The sequence below is a fragment of the Anguilla anguilla genome, chromosome 5 (assembly GCF_013347855.1).
Source record: "Anguilla anguilla isolate fAngAng1 chromosome 5, fAngAng1.pri, whole genome shotgun sequence".
Lineage (NCBI taxonomy): Eukaryota > Metazoa > Chordata > Actinopteri > Anguilliformes > Anguillidae > Anguilla > Anguilla anguilla.
In genome coordinates, this window is record NC_049205.1 from 58,526,753 (window position 1) to 58,547,907 (window position 21,155).

Here is a 21,155-nt window from a genome sequence, read left to right on the forward strand (position 1 = left end):
ACAGCATCTTAACTCACAGCCCTACCACACACAGCATCTAAACACACAGCCCTACCTCATACAGCATCTTACCTCACAGCCCTACCACACACAGCATCTTAACACACAGCCCTATCACACAGCATCTTAACTCACAGCCCTACCACACACAGCATATTAACACACAGCCCTACCACACACAGCATATTAACACACAGCCCTACCACACACAGCATGTAAACTCACAGCCCTACCACACACAGCATGTAAACTCAGCCCTACCACACACAGCATCTTAACTCACAGCCCTACCACACACAGCATCTTAACTCACAGCCCTACCACACACAGCATCTTAACTCACAGCCCTACCACACACAGCATCTAAACACACAGCCCTGTCACACACAGCATCTAAACTCACAGCCCTACCACACACAGCATCTAAACTCACAGCCCTACCACACACAGCATCTAAACTCACAGCCCTACCACACACAGCATCTTAACTCACAGCCCTACCACACACAGCATCTAAACTCACAGCCCTACCACACAGCATCTTAGCTCACAGCCCTACCACACAGCATCTTAACTCACAGCCCTACCACACACAGCATCTTAACTCACAGTCCTATCACATAGCATCTAAACTCACAGCCCTACCACACACAGCATCTAAACTCACAGCCCTATTGCCCAACATCTTGTTATTGCATTCAATTTAGCAGATGCTCTTATCCAGCGTTACAATATAACATTACATTAGATTACATTAGAGGCATTTGGCAGACGCTCTTATCCAGAGCGACATACAACAAAGTGTATAACCATAACCAGGGACACGTATAACAGAAACAGGAGTTCCCCTGATTAATATTACTATATTATTAAAGTGCCAAACCTGGCTAGCTGCATTATCAGAACAGACATTAGTGCAATATCACTTAAGAACTGCCAAACGCAAACCCACAATCAAAATACAAATTCTGAGTATATGCAGATTACATCCATAACAAGTCATAAGAAGAGAAACATAAAGCCATAAAAATATAATCTAAGACCATAAAAGTATCATAAACTGAATGAGTGTGAAAAGGAGGGAGTGCTATGAGGGGATGGGGAGGGGAACTGAGACTCAGTCTGAAGAGGGGGGTCTTTAGTCTGCATCAGAACGAGGCCAAAGATTCTGCTGCCCTGAGCACTCTGGGAACTTCCTTCACCACTGTGGGGGACCAGAACAGGCCAGACTTTTGATTGGGAGAAATGAGGGAGGGGGGTGGGGGGTGGCGGGGAGATTCATTTACCTGAAGGTTGCGGAACAGGGAGATCTGGCTGGGGCGTAAGGTTTGAGGATTGGTTGGAGGTGTGGTGGAGCTGTTCCAGTCAGAGCCACCCTGTGGGCTGGGACCCAGGTTCTAAACGTCTCGTCTGTCTCTCTCTCTCGCTCTCTCTCAGGTGACCTGTTCGGCGGCTCGCAGTCTGACCCCGACGCAGACCTGCTCGCCACGCGCCTCTCCACGGAGCGCCACAGCTCGGTGCCCCTCCGTCACGGTCGACATCCCCCCGGACACTACCTTCCCACCGCTTCCTACCCCAGCCAGTGAGGGGCGCTGTGGAGCCACTTCCTTACCGCCTCGTGTCTCGCCCTCGCATCTCCACTGGAGCCCTGGACTTCATTTCCGCGCCCGGTCACCCCACTCCGCCCCCTCCAGCCCCCGCCCTCCCTACCGCACCATACCCCACACCACCCCAGCACACCCCCTTGGGCCAGTCAGGGGGTGGAAGGGCGCCACCCAGTGGGGGGCAGGGTCTGAGGGATCGCCCCCTTCACAAAGACGGGAGGAGCCGGGCCATGCGGCCGCCACATCACCTAGCCTTCCCCCGGGGACAGGACTCCAACACCCAGCAGCCCCCAGCGAGGAGCTTACAGGAAGTCCCAAAGCTGCGGAGGTCTTCCCGAGACCAGCACTGGAGCCCCGCCTGGTGTAGTCACGTTGGCCGCGTAGCCAGACGCTTTTTTGTTTATTCGTGACCCTTGTCTGTGTGAAGCTCTCTCGTGCATGCCCCCGTCAGAGAGGAACGTTGTGACAAATGTGTGTGCGTGCGTGCGTGGGAAAGGAGGAAGGTTATCTACCGAGGCCTACTGTGGTTCAATTTTCCCCCTGATTGGGTTCACTTTGGTCATCGTGGTCTCTTTAGGGGGTCACAGGGCCACCCCCCTGACAGACTTCTACACCCCTGACCTCCGGGTGTGAGTGGGGTGCCTGTCAGGGGTCTGGAGACGGAGTCACACCCCATTGCAGTTCTTCCACGCTCAACAAAACCGTCGTTTTTACCGACCTTGGACAGACCAACTGCCCACACAGTTCTGCAGCATGATTACAATGTAGCTCGCTTGAATCCGTAGAACTTAAGTGTGACACACAAGAGGTCTGTAAGCTAAGAGGGTTTTGTCTCTCCTTTTAAAAGAAATGCACAATTACCCACAATCCCACTGACCAAGTCTCCACGACTGAGGACGGCAGAGCTTCAGCAGTCTTTCACAGGAAAGGAGAACGGCTTTGTCGTTTTTTTATTTCTCTTCCATCCCTCTCTTATTTTCTGTAGCCGACAGGGCGACTCGGACGAACTCGGTCCCCACCTCTAACTGTGCTCGGCTACATCACAACGATGGGCCCTGATTTTCGTCCAGCGTTTGGAGCAGAGAGACGCCACTGGTCGGACTACAGGCATGACTTTCCAGGGAGCTGACTTCTTTGTTTGTCATTCATCCAATCAGAAGCTCCGCTTCATTTAGCGATGGTAAAAGTTCGCCGGCGGGAGAGGTGGGTGTGGTTTCTTGACTCCGCCTCTTTTTTTTCGGGAAGATTGAATCCTCTGCCCTGTTGGCTGTGAGACTTGGAATGAAACACCAGGACCAGAAGAGACAGACGAGAACGGGTGCAACTTCAGACGTTGTTTTGTGTGTCCTCCTTTTTTGGGGAAAAAAACCCACATCTGAACGAAACACAATGTAATTTAGGACGTTGTGTTCCTAAATGTTCATACATTTCCTTTGCTGATAGTAATGCGATGATGATGATGATGATGATGGTTAAGATGACGATGATGATTATTATTATAATTGTTATTTGTGGTTGTTTTGTTTCTTATTTTGCTCCATGATGCTTTTGTTCTGATGAGTAACCCTGGTTACGGATCCGAGCCGCCTCGAAGTAACTTTTTTGCACTTAGAGTGATGATTTTAAACCGATCTGTTTTAGGCAACTCAGGAGAAAATAGTTCTTCTATCCGAAAGGTTGTTTTCTGAGCGCCAGCGATGTGCGCGGAGCGAGCTCGGCCTGAGGTTTGGCGTTAACCCCCCCCCCGAAGGTCGCGAGTTAGGGCAGCCGAACCCTCCCCCCTCTTCATTCCTGTCCCGCCCGTCCAGGACAGCCTTCACACCAAATACTTTCTTTAGGGCTAGAGAAGGTGTTCCACTCTGGCTGAGGCTGCGGCTCGGAGAGCGACCTTGCCCCAACTGCCGACCGTCAGCGTCGCGTCCGACCTGTTCTGCTCGTTAGTCCTACCGTGCTGTCACCTGACTGGATTACCTGGAGTTTTAAAACGATTTGTCATGTATCACAAGTTTATATGTTGTGGTTTAGTGTTGTCTACACAAGGAGCAAATAGAGGGTGGGAGGGTTATTACTGAATGACTTGTGGGAGGGTTATTACTGAATGACTTGTGGGAGGGTTATTACTGAATGACTTGTGGGAGGATATTACTGAATGACTTGTGGGAGGGTTGTTACTGAATGACTTGTGGGAGGGTTATTACTGAATGACTTGTGGGAGGGTTATTACTGAATGACTTGTGGGAGGGTTATTACTGAATGACTTGTGGGAGGGTTATTACTGAATGACTTGTGGGAGGGTTATTACTGAATGACTTGTGGGAGGGTTATTACTGAATGACTTGTGGGAGGGTTATTACTGAATGACTTGTGGGAGGGTTATTACTGAATGACTTGTGGGAGGGTTATTACTGAATGACTTGTGGGAGGGTTATTACTGAATGACTTGTGGGAGGGTTATTACTGAATGACTTGTTGGAGGGTTATTACTGAATGACTTGTGGGAGGGTTATTACTGAATGACTTGTGGGAGGGTTATTACTGAATGACTTGTGTGAGAGTTATTACTGAATGACTTGTGGGAGGGGATTACTGAATGACTTGTGGGAGGGTTATTACTGAATGACTTGTGGGAGGGTTATTACTGAATGACTTGTGGGAGGGTTATTACTGAATGACTTGTGGGAGGGTTATTACTGAATGACTTGTGGGAGGGTTATTACTGAATGACTTGTGGGAGGATATTACTGAATGACTTGTGGGAGGGTTGTTACTGAATGACTTGTGGGAGGGTTATTACTGAATGACTTGTGGGAGGGTTATTACTGAATGACTTGTGGGAGGGTTATTACTGAATGACTTGTGGGAGGGTTATTACTGAATGACTTGTGGGAGGGTTATTACTGAATGACTTGTGGGAGGGTTATTACTGAATGACTTGTTGGAGGGTTATTACTGAATGACTTGTGGGAGGGTTATTACTGAATGACTTGTGGGAGGGTTATTACTGAATGACTTGTGTGAGAGTTATTACTGAATGACTTGTGGGAGGGGATTACTGAATGACTTGTGGGAGGGGATTACTGAATGACTTGTGGGAGGGTTATTACTGAATGACTTGTGGGAGGGTTATTACTGAATGACTTGTGGGAGGGTTATTACTGAATGACTTGTGGGAGGGGATTACTGAATGACTTGTGGGAGGGGATTACTGAATGACTTGTGGGAGGGTTATTACTGAATGACTTGTGGGAGGGTTATTACTGAATGACTCTAGTCTCATTTCCTTGTTTTTCACAGCATCATTTCTCATCGCTCTCACTTCCTGCGTTTTTGAGTGACAGTTCCTGTCAACATGTCAACGTTTGATGCTATTGCACATAAAAAGGGAGGAGCGGATATTTTTGAGCACATAAGTCCATAAGCACATAAGGGGTTACATTGCTAAACTGGGACGGCAGGCTTCTCCTTGCGTAGCTGTGGGCAGGTTTAGGATGTGTTTAGTGATGGATGCTGGAGTGGAACACCTTAATGTCTAAGGCTAGTTATATAATGCTGGAACCTAATAAAGACCACACATGTATGTATAATTTATTCCATGTTAACATTAAGAAGGGCTAAGCTTTTGTTGAACCTATCTCTTCCTTTATTGTCATGTACAGCTATATAATCTGTTATATTGTTAAATTGTTGGTGCCCACTGGGCCCTTGTGGATACATATATTTATTTCACACGGAGTGTGTGTGTGTGTGTGTTTGTGTGTGTGTGTGTGTGAGACTTGGGAGGGGGAGATTAGCTTTCTGTCATTTTTTTTTTTGCTATGAAAAACTGCACACTTTGTGTAATGGCGGGGAAACAATGCCAGATGAATTCTTTGGAGGTTTCTTTTTTTTTGTTTATCCAGAAATGTATGCTGCTGAGTGTGTCAAGCAGGCCTTTGGGGGTGGGCGGTTGTGGGGGGGGGGGGCTCCGATATGAGCACAGCATCATTGACTGTGGTCATTTTGGGGAAAGGGGCTTCTTGTGCGTCCCGCCAGAGAATTGTTCTGTGCAGAATGGCAGAATGCCCGGAAACCGTCCCATAGTGGATCGTTAGACGACGCCCCCACGGGCAGCCTGATGATATTCCGCAGCTGCCACCCCCCCCCCCCCGCCCCCGCCCCCCCGGATGTTCCTCTGTAAACCTCGCCGTTAGTGACTCACCCGATGGGTTGTCTTTTCTCTCTCGCCTCAAACTTGAATTTCTGCCTTAAGACAATATTTCTTTTTTTTGTGTGTGTGTTGTTGTTGCTCATAGTCCCTCTCCTAGTGTCTCCGTGCGGTCAGAGAGGAAATGCAAACAGTAGCTCATTCTCTTTGAGGTTTTTTTGATACTCCTTTTGACTATTTCTGGACGGAGCGAGAGGTTAGAGATTGGTTAGTGACGGTAATGACAGAGGTGCGCGAATGTGACTGCGCGGGTCTGCTTTACTCGAATGAAGGGACCAGTAAACGTTTTTGTTTCCGGTGGGAAGCCTGAACGTGTAACACCAGGAAGTGACAGCGCATTCAGTGAGAAATTATTTATCCCGCTGCTGCTGCGGCTTTGTTGACGCGCAGTGTCGCGGTACGGTGATACTTCCGTGTGAACTTGTTCGTTTCTCTTTGATCTTGATTGTAAAATTGACCCTAGGTTGAAATAAGAAAAAAAAAGCATTGGGCGTATGTTTCTTTTTCTATGCACGTTCTCAAGCTCAGTTTGGTATGCAGGTCTGCGACAGGGCTTTCATTGAGGGCTCGCCCACCCACCCCCTCCGCCATGGTGATTTTTGATGGTTTGGACAAAGGTTGCTGTTCAGCACTGCCTGTCTGCCTGTATTGATGACGCTGTTTTTAAAGTCTCACCAGTTTTAACATCTCTACACTACGTCATCAATTGAACGCTCTACCCGTCGAGGACCCTGTTACGCAGCATCACAGTAACATTTATAATAAAATGATCACATTGTTAAAATGTTACTGCAGCTGTGAGAGGTTTGTTTGGCTCTGAGCAGGTCTGTCCAGATTGATGTTCTGCCATACGGCTGGATTTACATGTATTTTCTTGGCTTTTTTCCCCCATTATATTCTTGTCACAAATGTTTTCAAAAGGGGGGTTGGTTTCTCAAAATTTTGAAAGTGTGGGGAATTAATTTTGTGGTATAAAGGGAACAAACACTCCACATCAGTGAAAGGGAGGTAAATGCTATGTTAAGTGTCACAACTGCTTTAAATGTAAATTGTGAATTCAGTAGGCTTACTTGATCACCAGAGGCATACGGTGTCAGATTCCACATGTAACTGTCATCTTAGAACACCATATGCAAGTCATTAGTATGACCTCTGACCTCTATAATCTGTCTTGGTCATCCCTAAAATGTTTTACAAAGGGGAGTAATGAAACCAATGCACAAAAATTTTAAATGTTTAAATGGTTTGAGAGTCCTGTTTAGCCAACATAAATAATAACACGTAACTAAGTCCATTCTGGCAGTTGGTTCGTTTAACTTTGAATTTTGTCCTCGGCTGTGGTTCTGTTCGTGGTAATTCCCAAAACAAAAAAATCCCTTTCATTTTCAAGGTGCCACTGCTACTTTACTGATATTTATCCAATCAGGGCCCTCTACCACTTCACAGGCTACCCTATAGCGACATGAAGCTAAACTCGTCCGAGAAAAAGGGGAGAGTGAGGAACAGGGAAGTTTTGGGTTTTTGTTTTTTTCTTCCCCCCCCCCCCCTCCTCCTCCTTCTTTTATGGGGTGAGAGGCACTGTGTGATGAGGAACGCGGGGCCAGGTTCGGGAGGAGGAAGCGCGCCCGGCCCCCCGAGCGTGGAGGTTGTGATGTAGTTCTGCTCCCAGCATGCCGCAGCGGAGGTCACCTTGCATGAATTCTGTTTCTGAAACGCCATGTGTGTCCTGTAATGTTTGTGGTACAACATTTTGCAGTTTTACAACTTAAAAAAACAAGAAAAAAGAAAGAGAAAAGAGAGAAAATGATTTTACAATAAAAAAACAGATGAATTTTAAATCGGCGGTCTGGTTTTTATCTCGTTGTGTGAAATGGAAGACGTGGACTTTTTTAAAAGAATTACGGTAGGAGACAATGGAGCCATTCGTTACGTAGTTTAACTTCGACACAAATTAGTGCAGGACTACACTAATCACATATTCTGTTTGAATAATCACCCTTTATTAATGGACCATGGCAGCCAATCAGAGCTGCTCAACCGTGCATGGAATATTAGACTTTACTTGCATTCAATACAAGACAAGTCGCCAGAAATGACATCATCCATTAAGAGATTTATTAAGTCATCCATTTTCTTTTATTTGGACCCGGAGACACATTGATAGCTGGCGCCCTCTTTTACAAGTGTGCTGAATGTACACATAAAATTTAAAATTAGAAAAGAAAATAAGTAGCACATAGTAAATATAATATTAAATTCAAGGACTAAACGTATAGTAATTTAAAATAGTAATTAAAAGACATGGAATAAAATTCAATTACTTAAGACATTTAAAATCATTCACTTAAAACACAATTCAGGCTAACCAAATTATTAAAATTCCTAATTCATTTAGAGACACGAAAATATTTAGCTTCAGGATTTGCTGTGAGGAGTTCCAGGTATGTGGAGCACAGAATCTAAAGACAGTTTGTCCAATATCTGACCTGACCCGAGGAACCTGAGGTGACAACCAATCCGGAGAGAGCGTGCCTCATGGATGCCAATTCTCCAATTTAGAAGCAGCGAAACATGACAGTGGCAGTTTTTGTAGCAGTGCTTTGCAATGGAGCAGCTACCAAAAAAAACATTTCTCCTAACAGGAAGCGGTGGCCTGCCAACTTCCTGGTGAAGAATGCGGTGATGGACGCGATGAGCATCACCTGTGACAAGCCTGAGGGCTGAATGGTGAGCAGCATCCAGTATCCTCAGGTGTGACACAGGTGTACGCCTATATATAACACCCCTACAGGCAGAGAGAAATGTTGCCGTGACAACCCTCTGCCTACAGGCTACAGGAAAACAAGATTTGTGCATGTACAGGAAACCAAGGCCTCCTCCTTCAATTATTCACCAGATTTTCAACGTGAGTCTTAAAACTAAACTTGGCGTCAAGCCATATGCCCGGATGTTTTTATGCAGAGAGTTTCTCTGTGTTAGTGCCGCTTAATGTATTGATCACCAGGTTAGCGTGCTCACTACTTCCTGCCTTTGAGAAGGTAAACCATATAGACTCCCATTACAGTAGCACATTCATAAAAATGCATTAAACAACCAACAAACTCCAACAAATTCGGCTGACTTGTATATAAACAGATAAAGAGTTTCCATGGTGAATGTGGGCCCTACAGACTCAGAAAGCATAGACAGTCCTGTATGCCCTGGTATATATTTATAAAAAATATATTTCAATTAGTCCCCCCAAAAAAACTCCTTGTGTGCTGGGGACTGTCTGACTGATGTGTAGACACTTAGGGATATGGAATATACCGTTATATTTTGTAACTCCATGGACTTTTTAAAGAACTTGTAATGATTCCAAGTTGAACTATGCAGTTGTTCCCTGCACTTGGAATGGTACTTCTCTCTAGGGTTTTCGACACACTTGTTCCTGATTATGGTTATACACTTTGTTTGTACGTCACTCTGGATAAGAGCGTCTGCCAAATGCCTGTAATGTAATGTAACATAATGATATGTGTATTTTGTAAAAAAAAAAAAAAAAAAAAAAAGATGTATGGCAGAATCTGAAAGGCTTGCATACTTGGCCATACTCTGGGAAGGGTCGCATTGTCTCGATAATATATTTTCAGTGCATTCCGTTTCCGTAAGGGAGGAAACTCAAGACGGGTCTGTGAAGGCGGCTACTGTGGATGCCGTGGCGGCCATGTCGGTTGTGGCGGTCGTGGCGGTCGTCGTCCCCGGCGATTCCTTCGGTCGACGGTTGAGGGTAAAATAGCGCACGGATGTAAAGAGGCCTGTGAGGGGAGGAGGACGGGAAAGGGAACGTATGTAAACACGAATCACTGCGGCCTTCGCTCTCCCCCGCTCCAGCGCCAGGAAACAAACGGAAATAACTGCCATTTTTACGAATCGAGCGGCCCCGCCCCCTGGCTAGATGAAACCAATTGTACCCCAACACTGCAGACAACTAGTCATTGCCAGCTAACAACCAGCAAGAGATGGCGTGTATTCACCATGGAGGGAGTTAAAGATGCAGAATATGTAGATGGCGGCTTCCTTCAGCGGGCCGAACTGGAAGAGCAGCACCCCCCAGGTCACCCCCAGGAGCCAGGACACCCCCAGCAGGCTGAAAATGTCCCGGGGGGTGATGCTCCTCTCCTGCAGGGCGGGGCTGAGCTTCCGCGCGCGGACGACCTGCACGGTCACCACCAACCACACCAGCAGGTTCGCCAGGAACACCAGGACAAAGAGGCCGTAGTTGAGGATGGTCAGCACCGAGTCAGTCAGGTAACACCTGTGGAGACACGGCAACAGTGTCAGTCAGGTAACACCTGTGGAGACACGGTAACAGTGTTAGTCAGGTAACACCTGTAGAGACATGGTAACAGTGTCAGTCAGGTAACACCTGTGGAGTCATGGCAACAGTGTCAGTCAGGTAACACCTGTGGAGTCATGGCAACAGTGTCAGTCAGGTAACACCTGTGGAGTCATGGTAACAGTGTCAGTCAGGTAACACCTGTACAGACACGGTAACAGTGTCAGTCAGGTAACATCTGTGGAGACACGGTAACAGTGTTAGTCAGGTAACACCTGTAGAGTCATGGTAACAGTGTCAGTCAGGTAACACCTGTAGAGACACGGTAACAGTGTCAGTCAGGTACCATCTGTGGAGTCATGGTAACAGTGTCAGTCAGGTAACATCTGTACAGACACGGTAACAGTGTCAGTCAGGTAACACCTGTGGAGACACGGCAACAGCGTCAGTCAGGTAACACCTGTGGAGACACGGTAACAGTGTCAGTCAGGTAACACCTGTGGAGACACGGCAACAGTGTCAGTCAGGTAACACCTGTGGAGACACGGCAACAGTGTCAGTCAGGCAACACCTGTGGAGACACGGGAACAGTGTTAGTCAGGTAACACCTGTGGAGTCATGGTAACAGTATCAGTCAGGTAACACCTGTAGAGACATGGTAACAGTGTCAGTCAGGTAACACCTGTAGAGTCATGGTAACAGTGTTAGTCAGGTAACACCTGTAGAGTCATGGTAACAGTGTCAGTCAGGTAACATCTGTAGAGACATAAATGCAGTGACAGACAGTTTATATATAGCTAATCCTGGCAGACTCAAGCTAACACCATTTCTTTTCTCAATATTTATGATATGACTTTCACATTTCTATTTTTCTCGGCTTCACTCTTCCTTTATTGAGGACATGCGTAGCTATCATTACATCTCATTCGGGCAGACAAATACTTTTTTTACTTGACAATGTTTTTCCTTTCTTACATCAGTATTTTGATATTTATTTGTGACATGCAGGTAGACTAAGTGGTACAATAAACCAGAATAACTTATATAACAAATTATAATACATTATGATAAATTAAAATTAAATTATAACCTATATAAATTATATAAATTATTTCGCTCGATATTTACGAATGTCTGAAGATCAAAATGGCCGCTCACCTTACGTAACGCGATAGCCAAGCCAAAAGTGAATCTGAGAAAGAGGAAGCCAATCACTCACATTGTGTCTGGGCCGCCATCGAGCTTGTAAATGTTGTATCGGCCATATTTGCCGGTGCTCAGGATTGAAATGACAGCCACTGCTGGTAAGCCTTGGGGAGAAGGGAGAGAGGTGGACGCATTTATCAGGAAGGTAATCATGAAAGCTGTTCTCCCGTCTACAGATTTTTGTTTTTTGGGGAAGACCCGAACCATCGCTGCCTGTGTAAAAGTCCGCCACCCTGGTCAGGCAGCAGGTGCGATTTGGAAAATCTAAAACATGAAATAGTCTATTTTACTGAACACGGGTAATCACTTTTAATAATAATGTTCACAAAGTAGTGGTGTTAAGATTATGGTTAAGTTTGGCTTTGCTGGTAACTTAAGGTGAGACAGTATTAATTCTTGTCATAATTATAACATCATTATCATTAAATGCAGGTTGGTGAGAAATGATTTTTTTAACAGGCTAACTGGGCATTTTGGGTTCTGTCAGGTGAATTTGACAGACTGCTCTCTAGGACACAGAGGGCAGTCTCTTGATTGTGTTCTCTTGAGTTAATATTTAACTAAATATATTGACTCAAGAAAACACAGTCAAGAGACTCCCCTCTGTTCCCTATTTTTTATTAAATATATAACATCGTGAAACATTTGTGAAGGTCATGCTTCAAAGAAAGGTCTGAAAAGCTGCAAATCTGAAAAGCGTAAAACCTCCCCTACGAGGGGGAAAATAAGAGACCAGCGATAGCAGAAACCACGTCCACTAGCGACAGCACGTTAGCATATGCTAACAGAAGCTTAGCCCTCAGACTCGATTTGATCAAACCCCCCAGTTGTGTGACTACGGCAACCTCCGGAAAAGTGGTGCCAGGCTCACCCCAGCCCACCAGAGCGAGCTTGAGGAGGTATCGCTTGATGTAGATGTTGAAGACGCGAATGACGAGCCGGTAGAGGTGGAAGCCCTCTATGGCAAACCAGGCGAAGGTGCAGAGGAGGGTGTAGTGGGTTGCCGCGGCGATGAAGATGCAGAGTGCGTGGATGTTCCAGTTGGCCAGGCTTTCGTTGATGAGGAAGGTCAGGTTTAGGCCCAGCAGCGCCACACACAGGTGAATGTGGATGCTGAGAGAAGGCTCAGAATTATTCCGCCTAGGGGATAGCGAGGGACGGAGAGAGAGAGAGAGAGAGAGAGAGAGAGAGAGAGAGAGCGAGAGAGAGAGACTTTTTATTTGATGTCCCTTTATGAAAATGTCACAATAAATTCATTATACTAGAATAAAAAAATAAAATAAAAATTTAACAATAAAACTCAACCAAAAAATCTTTTTAAAAACACCCACAGTATCAAGACAAAAACATCAAAAATGAACAACAAAAACATTGTCACTAATCATCACCACAACTCCTTTCACTGAACTCAGCCCTCCCCAACTATCATGCCAATGTTATGTGTATGTGTGTGTGTGTGTGTGTGTGTGTGAGAGAGAGTGAGAGAGAGAGAAAGAGAGAGAGAGAAACCTTCTCGACTTTTTAGAAAATTGGTTTTATTGCCACAATTCAGACCCGAGAGACCAGCAATCACATATCACATGTTCTAAGGTAAATAAAACACTGACCAAAATGAAGACAACATGTAACTCTTCCCACTCAAGTACAACAAAAAAAGAATCGAAGGTTATGACTTAGTGTACAGTAGCACCAGGGAATAGCACCGACTACACCTTCCACTGAAGAATAAGAGGAACAGGAGCTGTGTTTACATGTACAAATTTAATTTGCGTTTGAACAAAGAGCTAAAGGAAGATATGCCAAACATTTTCATGCTTCACTTGCTACTGTCAATTTCCTGACAGTGGCTATGATTCCATTAGTATTTCAGATTAATTCTAAATTCTACGGAAGAGCATAAAAAAAAAAATCACTTCTAGTCATGTGAAAAACATCCACCAAGGGTAGAGTCAACAAACGAATTCATTTGAATAACATGAAAATGACATAATTTCAGCAAGGCCCACATCCTGTAGATAGTGACTTGAATTAATCATTTTAACAAGATAATGACAGATTTTTCAAAGCAGCCATTGTGTGGGGCTACTTGAATACAAATTTCAACTGTTTTTACTCACGTTAATATAGTTACGACTAGTTATTTCTGTTGACCAACTGTCAACCTAGTTAAAATTCTGGGGGCTAGTGATTTTATAAAGTAAACTAATTTGAATGTCCATAATGGCCATTTACATTACACAATTCATTGGCAATCTATTTTCCAGAGTCGCAATAAATTTAACCATCATAAACCAAGTTCATGACCCACTGTACTGGCCTCATACTCCATACTCTATTATATTCTACACTACATGGCCAAAAGTATGTGGACACCTAACGTCCAATATCTCACACAAAATTATGGGCATTAATAAGGAGATGGTGCAACCTTTGCTGCTATAGCAACCTGTGACCTTCTTGGAAGGCTTTATACTGGATGTTTGAGCATTGCTGCAAGGGATGGACGTGTTGGAAGGGGATGAACTCAGGGCTGTGTGCAGGCCAGAATCGTCAAGAATGTGATGGTACGCTGTAGCATTCAGATCTGCCTGCAATGGAACTAAGGGGCCGATCCCAAACTATGAAAAACAGCCCCATTGCAAGAGGCGTCCAGATAGTTTTGGTCACATAGTGTACACTCTGTACATACTACACTCCACATCTGGCCCCCCTGTGTCTGACTGGCTACTAACAATACTAATGAATCAAATCCAACACAGTATAAAATACACTCACCGGCCACTTCATTAGATACACCTGTTCAACTGCTCGTTAATGCAAATATCTAATCGGCCAATCACGAGGCAGCAACTCAATGCATTTAGGCATGTAGACATGGTCAAGACGATCTGCTGAAGCATCAGCATGGGGAAGAAAGGTGATTTAAGTGACTTGAACGTGGCATGGTTGTTGGTGCCAGGCGGGCTAGTTTGAGTATTTTAGAAATTGCTGATCTACTAGGATTTTCACGCACAACCATCTCTAGGGTTTACAAAGAATGGTCCAAAAAAGAGAAAATATCCAGTGAGCGGCAGTTCTCTGGGCGAAAATGCCTTGTTGATGGCAGAGGTTGAAGGAGAATGGCCAGACTGGTTCGAGCTGATAGAAAGGCAACAGTAACTCAAATAACCACTCATTACAACCGAGGTATGCAGAAGAGCATCCCTGAACGCACAACACGTCAAACCCTGAAGCAGATGGGCTACAGCAGCAGAAGAACACACCGGATGCCACTCCTGTCACCTAATGAAGTGGCCGGTGAGTGTATATTAGAAACCAGAACATTTCTGTAGAGATATTTTGTCTTTCTTAGGCGGCCATTTTAGATATGTACGCTTGAACACACCCACCTGTACACTGCATGGAAGATGAGGACCAGAGCCAGGAAGCAGACAGACACCCCACGCCCAATTTGGGACAGGAGCCTCAGGCGCCAGACCGAGGCGGAGCTCAGCAGCGGGGATACCTGGCCGAGGTTCTGGGTACCATTGCCCGACTCGGGTGCGTCGTTTTGGTAGAATGGACTCTGTATGCTCAGACAGACACAGATTCTCTATCAGAGCCATTAGACCAGTGGTCTCCAACCCTGGTCCTGGAGAGCTACAGGGTCCTGCTGGTTTTCATAGTGACTCTGCGCTTCATGAATCAATTAGAGCAGTTGATTACACAGTTAACTCAACTCACCTGGTGTCTTGGGTCTCAATTGGGTGCTGAGCTTAAGGTGAAAACAAAAACTAGCAGATCCTGTAGCTCTCCAGGACCAGGGTTGGAGACCACTACCATTAGACAGTAAATCAGGGGTGGCGAATGTCAGTCACAGAGAGCTGCAGTGTCACTGCTGGGGTTTTTTTTTTTAATTCTCATTAAAAAACCCAAACTTATTTTGGGCAGACAAACCAGGTGAGGTGAGTTAACTGGCACTTAGAAGACTCTCTTTTCCAGAGTGACTCACGTTATTTTACATACAGTCCGTTTATAGATCATTGAAGCAATCCAGGTTAAGTCCTGTTCTCAAGGGTAATACAAATGGCGCATCACCTAAAAATTAATCCTACAATTTTGGAGTCACAAGACCAGTTCCATAACCATCACGCTACCTTCTTAACTCAACATACTTTGTCATACCTATCTTTTTACTAAACGTTGTTAGTTTTCCTTTTTAATCAATAAAGCTTGTTTTGTGCTTGCTTCACTTTTATTAAGTGGCTAATTGAATTCTCCATTCAGTTCATGGTTCAATGGATGGTTACGCTGTGACTGTGCATCCAACAAACACAAGCAAATGTTTCACCACATATTTTTTTTGGCTGAAGTGCCACCTGCCCCCAACCCCCCCAACCCCCCCCCCCCCCCCCCCCCCCTTCGAATCCCCACGTCAGGACAGCTCTCTCACCAGCAGCACAGCGAAAAAGGACAGATGATCACAGGAGCACCCAACCTGCCCAACATCTTGTGTAGAGGTGCATCCGGCTGAATTCCAGAATGGTCTTGAGCCTGTGGGACAGGCGGACAGTCATCCAGTGCTCATGTGAATTCATTGGGAGGTCATTCTTCATCTGGCAAACGCTCGACGGCTAGTAATATATACATATTTATATATTTTTTTATCTAATATTTTTCTCACATTTCAGATTTTAAAACAGAGACTCCAGACCCTAGCTCCGAGTGGTGACTGTGATCTGACCTGGGTCCTATAATTACCTGGATTCTTTAACCCTCTGGAAGCCAGTAACACTTCTGAAGGTTACTGACAATTTGAAAAGAACACACGTAATTTCACCTGTGTTGTGAGCAGAATTCTTCTTCGACATAATTTTACTCTCTGGTTAAAAAACAGGCAGCCGTGGGATTGTTTACAGTATCAAAAGGCTTGAAGTATTTTAAATATGTATTTGACCAGGTGTGATTGTGATACATGACACATCTCTAGCCCCATTCACCTTGCACTAAATGCTGCCATTTGCCAACTGCAGCAGTTTTCACCTCCATTTAAAATGGGTCCAGCAGTCACCCTATGGTCACCTGGCCAATTTGTTTTTTGAGAGTAGGCTTTACATCAAACCACTCCGCAGTGGTCTGCTGTCACCTCGGATCAGAGTCTTCTCAGGTCGTGCACTGTTATTTGTAGCTGGCATGGGCATTTGCATTTGGAATGTGCACTTTCATTTGGAATGTACATTTGCATTTGGAATGGACATTTGCATTTGTGATATATGAAAAACAGTGGCTGACAAATACCAGCCTGACATTTTTTCTGGGGTGTTAGACATAATATATGGCTGTTGACAAGGGAGGGGATTTTTCCCGCTGGTCATGGGGGGTTAGACATCATCCCAGACCTGGGGTCAGCCAGCCCAAACCCAATCTGAGCATCCAACATAACATGGAGATGAACAAAAAATCTTAAATGTCGTTTAAATGAAATTTATTCTCTCACACTGTTTGCCACAGTAATTTGTTTAGGATGAAAAGAAGAGACTTACCATTGTTATCTTCCACACTATCATAAAAAACACATGTAGCATTTTCCTGGAATGGAGATAATTTCATGCATGAAGTTATTGTATTTTCTCATGACTGTTTTGCCCACCCCCTCCAAATAAATAAATCAATAAATCAATAAATCATTTAGAAATATCCGTGTTCAAATCAGTTGAAACTGAATTAAATAAAGATTTTTGAAAGTTGAAACAAGATGGCACCTTGACCAGAGGAACATGTGTTGAATAGGTATAAGAAACGGACATGATCGGGGTAAATAAAACGATATTCTTTGAGCAAGATCATAAAGTCAGCCATTAAAATCATTACTACAATCTGTGTAAGAGAAACAGATAATAAATAAACAGTGTGGGCGGCAGTGTAGCATAATGGCTAAGGAGTTGGTCTTGTAACCTAAAGGTCGCAGGTTCGATTCCCCTTGAGCAAGGAACTTAACCTGCGTTGCTCCGGTATATATCCAGCTGTACAATTGGATACAGTGTAAGTCGCTCTGGATAAGAGCGTCTGCTAAATGCCTGTAATGTAATGTAAACAGCTAATGTAAAGGTAATGTAAAGGTTCCTGGAAAAGCAATTTGCTTGCTATGATGCTGTGAACTCACCAGTGACGCGTTTTGGTGGTAAAAAGTGATGTTAACCTTGCTTGCGAGGCCAGAGATCTCCTTTCCTAAATCGATGGACACGACGTGATCATTCAGGAGCGAGGTGTTTGCCCCTTGCACCTGCACCACCAGGAACAGTCAGATTACATCACACCGTTCCTCAAGGGAGGAAAGGCATCAGCACCGCACCGCAACAGCACGAAATGACGTCAGCCTGCTTATCGTCCATCTAGGCTGGCTTTGGCTTTCACACATTGTCTATTTGCACGGCAGTACATTGCCTCATGCTATACCAGCTACTTCACTCAGGGAGGGGCACAACGGCAGTCCGCCACCTGGAGATTTAAATAGCAAACTAGCGGTTTTCTGGAGATCACATGACATAAATTCGAACCAAGGCTGGAGGAGGCCCATACCAGAATGTTTCACATATTCCTTAAATCTTCAAAATCCTGGTTAAGAGACACACATAAATATCATCAGATGCCAGTCTTTATTCTAGAATTAAATAAATTAAACAAATTAAAACGCCTTCATTGGTTGATGTTCCTCATTTTAGGCACTAATGGCAAAGCAACTTAGGTACATGTGGCCAAATCCTGATGCTGGTCATAAACTTCCACCTTTTTTTTTCCATGGGATGAAAACCTCAGGTAATATAAAGGTATACGTTGTTCTCGTTTTTGGAACTTAAACATAAAAAGAATTTCACTGCAGGCAAAGTATTCAGAGAGTAAGCACTCCCCAGGTTGATTATTCAAATATGCCCCAGGAGTGCTTTGTTATTCTGACACCGTACCATGGACTGGACAACAGAGCCCTTGTCCTCCGTGGTTTGCATATAGACAGAAGGTGGAAGAAGATGCCCAGTGAATCTGTCAAAAATCCTGGCATTCGGAGGCAACAAGTAAAACCTGAAACACCACCCAAATCTGTAACATGAACTGAAGTACAAAGAGCTGTTCTCTCATCATCACTAACCAAATCCGCACAGACCCGACTTAGGTCGCATTCTATTTCCGGCCACACGGGAAAGGTGTTGTGCATTTTACCGGGAACAGGGATCCTGGAAGTTTAAAGATGCTGTAGTTGACCTCTTTATTATTCCCAAGGGCTACCAGCAGGGCTTCTTCAGGAATTTGCACAAAAACATCATCGTTTTCATCCTTTTTACTCTGGAACAGAGCACATTATTTAGGAACTTTGCATTCTAGTTTCTAATATTCATTTGCTATAATGGGTGGCCATTTTTAGTCATGACCTGTTTCATGTTTTGACATTTGCATCTTCGTTTTGAACACCATATACCTACCTTTTTTTGTTTGCAATATGCACTTTTTTCAGTTATTTAATTGTTTTCCTCAGTACGAAAGAGTCAATTAGGAGACTTCCTTTATGACAAATATGCTCTCTCTCTCTCTATACTCACATTTTTTGAGGGTAATGCCAGCTCAGTAGAAGTTATTTTGTCTCTCTTTTGTGTTTTCTTTGCTCCTATGAAATTCTCAGTCTTCAGATTTTCATTTATGCAATCATTTATTCTGTCAGGAAGAGACCAGACAGCTTATGCAAGATGGTGGAGCCAGTATTCTAACTAATGCAATCTTCAGGACATCAGGAAAGATTTGCAACAGTGAACATCAGCAGTCAAAAAATAAGAATTAACTCACTTCTCCTTTTGTTTTTTACAGCAATCAATCAATGCCTTTTTGCTTTCTTTTCTACATTTATTGCCAGATGAATTATTTTGACATACACATTTTTTAGTCTTGGTGGAGCCAGGCTTGTTACCTGAATGGAAGAAGAAAAGAAAGAAAGAAAGAATGTTATATTACATTGCATCATTTAACAACATAAAATGTAAGGGAACACAAGCAATATATTGAACTGCTCCTCAACAAAAAATATTTTATTCGTCTGTAACGTAAAATGAACAAATAGGGACATTTACACTTTGTGCTGAAATACAACTATTTTTATTTCAGGACATAAGATATGCACTTTAGGGTCTGTGTCATGCTAATTACATCTTTTTTTCTTGCCATTCATTATACAGCTAGAGATAGTTATTGAAGCAATTTGTGTTGGTTAGCTTGCTTTAAGGCAAGGCTTGAACTGCTCAAGTCTTCTGGTATTAAATACACCTTTCTGGTTTTAAATCCACTTTTTCAGCCACTAGATACCGTGGGCACCTGACTTGTTTTGTAAATAGATTTGTTCTCAAAGTTGTGCTTATTTCTTATCTGGTGATGATAAAAAGTGAACAGGTTTTCAGCTCAGTTACAACACAATGGAAGCCAGATTCAACGTGACTTCAAACAGACATTGGTGGTTTAACAAGTAATTGAACTCAGTTTACACAGCTCACACACATGGCAGGTCAAAATCAAAAGGAACAGAAACTCACTTGATATTCCAGAGATATGGAACAGCAGCAGTAAGATGATAATGCATCTCAGCTCCACGTTAGCCATAACGTTTGGTGTGTGTGACTGACAGAGAACTGTTCGCTGCATAAAGGATGATGTCTAAACTTATGAGAGGTATGCAAATCAAAATTCCACCCACAGGCATTACCTCTAACAAAACACAAACTACAAAGACCAAGGCAAAGTCAGCATTGGTCACAAACTTTTACTTACAGGCAAATTCAAGTGTTAATTTTCTACACAAAAAAGTTTGGTGAGTTAAGGCAACAGCTGAAGCGAACCCGTCAAAGTGTGTTTAAGAGGGAAGAAATTCATTCTTACATTAAAATTCTAATTAACCCATTGAGGTGTGAAATTCAAAATGAGTGAATAGAATGTTCTTAACTGAACATTCTAATGCTGATGTAACAATCGCTATGGGTAACTGAAAGTAATCCCTAATTGTGTGTCTAGCTATAAAATCTGTCCAGTCCAGTCCCTGCAGGAATGAATGTGTGGGAAACCGACGGAGCAAAGCCCAATTAGTGGCAGTGTTACCCAAGGGGGGGGGGGGGGGGGGGGGGGGGGTGAATTATGAGTGTGTGAGTGTGAGTGAATGGTGTGTGTGCCCTGTGATAGATTGGCGGCCTGTCCATGGTGTATTCCTGCCTCTCGCCCAATGCACGCTGGGATAGGCACGCCGCGTGACCATGCCCAGGATAAGCGGGTATAGATAATGGATGGATGGACATTAAGTCAGTTTCCACTTCCTGCCTAGCAAGACGCTTCTGTCTAGGCCCACAAAAGAGCTGGAACTATACTTCTTCCCAAACATAGCTCTTGTTAATCTATGGTTAATCTATCTAAACCAGGTAAGCAAACACCACTAGAGCTAGAGAGAGGTAAAAGTACATTCAAATTAACTGTCAGCATCAAGCTACATGTCTTGGTGTTTTAAATAGAGATGTTGATGTATAGTCTGAAATGGCGACGTTTGAAGAAAACGGCCAGTGAATCTGCCTTTGCGACTGACTGGGGAAAGTCAATGTAACAATATTATATTAATTAAATAGTGCAATTGGATTTATTTTGAAATTTCCACTCACACTGGCACAAATTATGGAAACACGGTTTTTTTTTTGTGCCCTTTCTTCTTGTGTTGTTACTCAGAGCCATTTTTGTCTGTAAAAAGGTATTCCAAACAGTTGACCACGAATGATAATGGTAACTTATTAAAATAGCCACTTTCTAGTTCATGCATATGGTGAAAATA

General features: G+C 44.0%; 2 protein-coding genes across 3 annotated transcripts in view; one reads left to right on the forward strand and one right to left on the reverse strand.

Moving 5' to 3' along the window:
• Positions 1–7,646, forward strand: part of dok4 (docking protein 4) — a 34,919-nt gene extending 27,273 nt beyond the window's left edge. The window contains exons 8-9 of one of the 2 annotated variants that reach the window (XR_004765437.1): positions 1,438–3,665; positions 3,743–7,646. Coding sequence is in view for 1 of the 2 variants with exons in the window: in XM_035419666.1 (XP_035275557.1) it covers positions 1,438–1,586 (149 nt within the window). In the remaining variant the exon portion in view is untranslated. Of the gene's footprint in view, positions 1–1,437 lie in introns of both variants that reach the window. The other variant, XM_035419666.1, reaches the window with a different exon arrangement.
• A 1,658-nt stretch (positions 7,647–9,304) lies between these two features.
• On the reverse strand, positions 9,305–19,957 carry LOC118227246 (adhesion G protein-coupled receptor G3-like). The gene is made up of 12 exons (XM_035417465.1): positions 19,882–19,957; positions 19,145–19,265; positions 18,904–19,015; positions 18,527–18,649; positions 17,475–17,594; positions 16,855–16,900; positions 15,765–15,865; positions 14,722–14,897; positions 12,204–12,472; positions 11,346–11,436; positions 9,825–10,105; positions 9,305–9,605 (listed from the first exon to the last, which is right to left on the reverse strand). The coding sequence occupies exons 1-12, from the start codon at positions 19,946–19,948 to the stop codon at positions 9,469–9,471; spliced, it is 1,644 nt and encodes a 547-aa protein (XP_035273356.1). The 5' UTR covers positions 19,949–19,957; the 3' UTR covers positions 9,305–9,468.
• Positions 19,958–21,155: the final 1,198 nt, after the last annotated feature.

Coding starts and splice junctions, on each gene's coding strand:
- LOC118227246 (XM_035417465.1), bottom strand. CDS start 19,948: ATGGCTAACGTGGAGCTGAGATGCATTATCATCTTACTGCTGCTGTTC. Junction 17,595..18,526: donor TTCCAGGATCCCTGTTCCCG/GTAAAATGCACA, acceptor CTGGTGGTGCAG/GTGCAAGGGGCAAACACCTC. Junction 16,901..17,474: donor ACCACCAAAACGCGTCACTG/GTGAGTTCACAG, acceptor TCTCCATTCCAG/GAAAATGCTACATGTGTTTT.